Source organism: Papilio polytes, unplaced genomic scaffold (assembly GCF_000836215.1).
Source record: "Papilio polytes unplaced genomic scaffold, Ppol_1.0 DF824270.1, whole genome shotgun sequence".
NCBI classification, from domain to species: domain Eukaryota; kingdom Metazoa; phylum Arthropoda; class Insecta; order Lepidoptera; family Papilionidae; genus Papilio; species Papilio polytes.
The window spans coordinates 2413448-2417149 of NW_013524934.1; the positions used below are offsets into that span (position 1 = coordinate 2413448).

General features: G+C 32.0%; 1 protein-coding gene across 1 annotated transcript; it reads right to left on the minus strand.

The window, feature by feature from the left end:
• Positions 1-319: 319 nt before the first annotated feature.
• On the minus strand, positions 320-2347 carry LOC106104172 (UDP-glucuronosyltransferase 2B1-like). Its single transcript, XM_013284126.1, has 3 exons — positions 1520-2347; positions 1065-1287; positions 320-916 (listed from the first exon to the last, which is right to left on the minus strand). The coding sequence occupies exons 1-3, from the start codon at positions 2339-2341 to the stop codon at positions 597-599; spliced, it is 1365 nt and encodes a 454-aa protein (XP_013139580.1). The 5' UTR covers positions 2342-2347; the 3' UTR covers positions 320-596.
• Between the last annotated feature and the right edge of the window lie 1355 nt (positions 2348-3702).

Genomic DNA, 3702 nt, shown 5'->3' on the forward strand with positions numbered 1-3702 from the left:
AAGATGTAATCAATACTAATATTATAAAAAGGAAAACTTTGTTTGTTTGATTGTTTTGAATAGGCTCAAAAACTACTGGGCCGATTTTAACGCTCACCGTTAGAAAGGTAATCTGTAACATAGGCTATATTTTTCAATTCTTTTCGTTATTTTTAAATTTCACGTGGACGGAGTCGCTGGCAAAAGCTAGTTGTAGATAATTTCCATTGTTTATTTAATCTTAGTTACTAAATCTTTACATAAATGTTTGTAATACCTATGCAAATATTTACTTCTTAACAATTGTCTTTCATTAAATTGATGTATATGTTTGTAGAAATCTTTTAAATTTATAAATGGATAAATTACTATTAACATAAGTTTACAGTGGTAGAAGCCATTTGATGCAATGGGTAGGTTCGCTCATAGCTATACCATGACCACACAGAAGACAGGCGTGGAGTAAAAATACGCGTTTCGATGACTAACAACGCCGGTGGACTATTGCAGACCCTTAGACCTTCCCACTTTTTTCATATAACGAAAGGATGGAAAGGGGATGATGATTTGAATGAGGGTGGAACGCATAGAAAGGGTGATAAAAGGAAGGCAACCGATCATCGATTGCTGATGTCCATCGGTAGCTGTCGCTTCTCTGTTTCGACAAGTTCAGTTGGCCGGTTGTTTGCTACCTTATGAATATAAGTAAGTTCGTACCTTTCATCTTCAATGACATCTTTAATAGCGTTTAAAAGATTATCTTCAGTAAGAGTGTCCAAATCCAGTCTTACTCCGAGTCCGTGATGTACATATTTTTCAACATTAAACCATTGATCTCCGAGCATCGGTATCCCTATTAATGGAACCCCCCCTGTTATAGCCTCATCTGTCGATTGTAAACCTCCTTGTGTTATAAATAGTTTGATTTTCGGATGTCCTATAAAAAATATTTAAAGAAGACTATCTATTTCATTTGTTCTCTCTCATTTACTTTAACACTATTACTTAAAATTCATATTTGATTTCTTCTTTCATCACTTCTTTGTTTGATCACTATTCTATACATGGGTATAAAATATACTTACTTAATAAATCTGACTGTGGGAACCACTTCATAACTTTGACATTAGAAGGCACGTTGTAAGCCATTTTAGACTGCCATTTCCATAATACAGTGTATGGAAGCTTAGAGAAAACGTTTAAAAATATTCTGATCTTTTTCGGCGGTAATAAAGCAGGATCTACGTTAGTGCCGAAACTAAAATAAATAACACCGTCCTTTGAAGCATCTAGTATTGAAGTCAGTTCCTGAAATAAGCCACAGATAACTATATTAATATTCTCTGATGGTTCAATGATGATCAATACTAGCTGTCGGCTGTCACTACGTCCGATCTTCCCGACTATGCTCTACATCTATGCAGAATTTCACGGCGATAATTTTAGCCGTTTTGAAGGTACCTCGTAACAAACATCTATCCCTTCATGCAATATTTTGCATTTATAATAGTTGTAAATTATTGATTATTAAATTCCTTACGCGTGGTAATTCTTTTCTCGGATTTTGGTGTAGTCCTCCCATATATATTAAATTAGGTGGTACTGGTCGATTGTTGTCCCAAATAGGATGTATATTTAAAAACAACATTTGCACGTTATTCTTTAACGTAGCTAGTCCTGGAAAGTTTGGACCGAAGATCCTTTTAAAAGATTTATCCAGCTTCTTTTCCTGATTTTCAAATAGTCCAAACATTTGATAATGGTTGTAATATATTTCTTTCAATGTTTCCCATGTTGTTAAATTGTATAGTTTCTGTCTTATAGGTAATGGATAGAATATTGGATCATTCGGTGCACCAAGTAATTCATAATTTCCGATTAGACCACCGAAAGAACTTACTAAAATAACTGGTGCTTTATAAACATAGGATAAAGATAATGCTGGCATAGCACAAGCTTCCAGAAGAAGTATATCAAATGTCACATTCTTATTGTTAAGGATTTCTTTAACTTCCTTCACTTCTAATTGTTTTTCAAATATAACAGCTATCGAATCAAATGCTACTTCCAGTTGTGTTGCCAAATCATCTTCATTTCCAGTCGCAGTTTCTAGAAATTTTTCCCAATAACTGTAAGATATTTCATGAACATCTATTTCTGTTAATCCATCTGGTGTTTGATCTTTTGGAAAAGCTGGATCGGGTGTAACCACAATCACTTCATGACCTCGTTTTGCCAATTCCTGTGTAAGTGGACGAAACACAACTTGATGACTAATTGATGGTATTGGAAAAAATGCTAATATTTTAGCTGATTCTATTTGATAAAATAAATTTGAACTTATAATAAATAATAAAAACATTTTTACACGTACGTATAACACAAAGGAAGTAATGTAAATGACAGTCACGGTTGTGCCCATCAACGTTATCTCTGCACATCTATTGACGTACAATTATTATTTAATAATATGGAATGAATGCTAGATGCATGTAGTTGTAGTGTTCTTGTATAGTAAAGGGAGGAAGTTTGTAAATTTTCCAACTGTTACCTTTCGTTATTCGTTTCTTGTTTATCAGGAATTTTCTGACCATACTGTTACGCTAATTGCATTTTACTTCAAATTAGTAATAAAAATAACAGCTGCAATACATTTTACATTTATGTTTTTTCTCTCAATTTTATAGTTGCGAAAATTATTGCGTTGGGAGATTTGAGTTTTTACATTTTTTGTGTGTTATATAAAAAAAAAACGGTAGGTAGAAAAAAGGATAGATTGCATGAAATGTGACATAATCAAGAGAGGAGTGATGACTGAGATGGATGATAGAGTTATTTGGAGGACGAAAGCCCGATTCCTCGACCCTACGGGAGTTTCTATTAGAGAAATGTACTTTAGCATTGTTAAATAGTTACGAAAACACAAATGTAATTAATTGAAATCTATGATCTAACCAATATAACCTGAACAGAGTATTTTCCGAAACATAAATTACGAATTTATTTCTTAACCTTTTTTGTATTGATCAAAGATATTAACAATATTACAGGATTATCTTTTAATGAAATATGCTATTAAAAGATAAATTGGTACAACACTAGTTGTACTTTACGTTATTCAACAATAAATAATGGCGTAACAACGCAATTGGTTGTCATTATTTATCTTTGAAGTACTGCATCATTGAGACAAGGAAATGAATAGACAATTCATGTTATACATGTTAATAAAAATTGTATGTATGTTTGTTACATCGAAAGAAATCGTATATCGTAATATTTGTGCGAAAAACTATGTATGTTTGAGGTTATCTCAAATTCGACTTGATTTAGACGATTCTTTTACTGGAAAGTAGCTAATATGTTCAGGAGTAATATTGTTTTTTCGCTCTGACAAAGTCGCTGACAATAGTTAGTTTACAATATGTTGATGATTAATGTTTACTTGCTGATAGTTTCTGCTGATATCTGTATAGAGACATATTATATGTTTTTTTTTTATGAAATTTATATGAGTTAAGGCTATTATGAAAATCGGTTTTTAAGTGGACAATAATTTATTTTAAGTAAAAAAAAAATACGCCTTACTAAAAGTTATATTACTAACACATACCGGTTGTAAATTATAAAAAAACATCCACATAAGCGAATGCCAAAGTAAAAAATATAAGAAAGTGTAATCCGACCAAAAATATAAATAACACCAAAACTATTGCAGAAAAT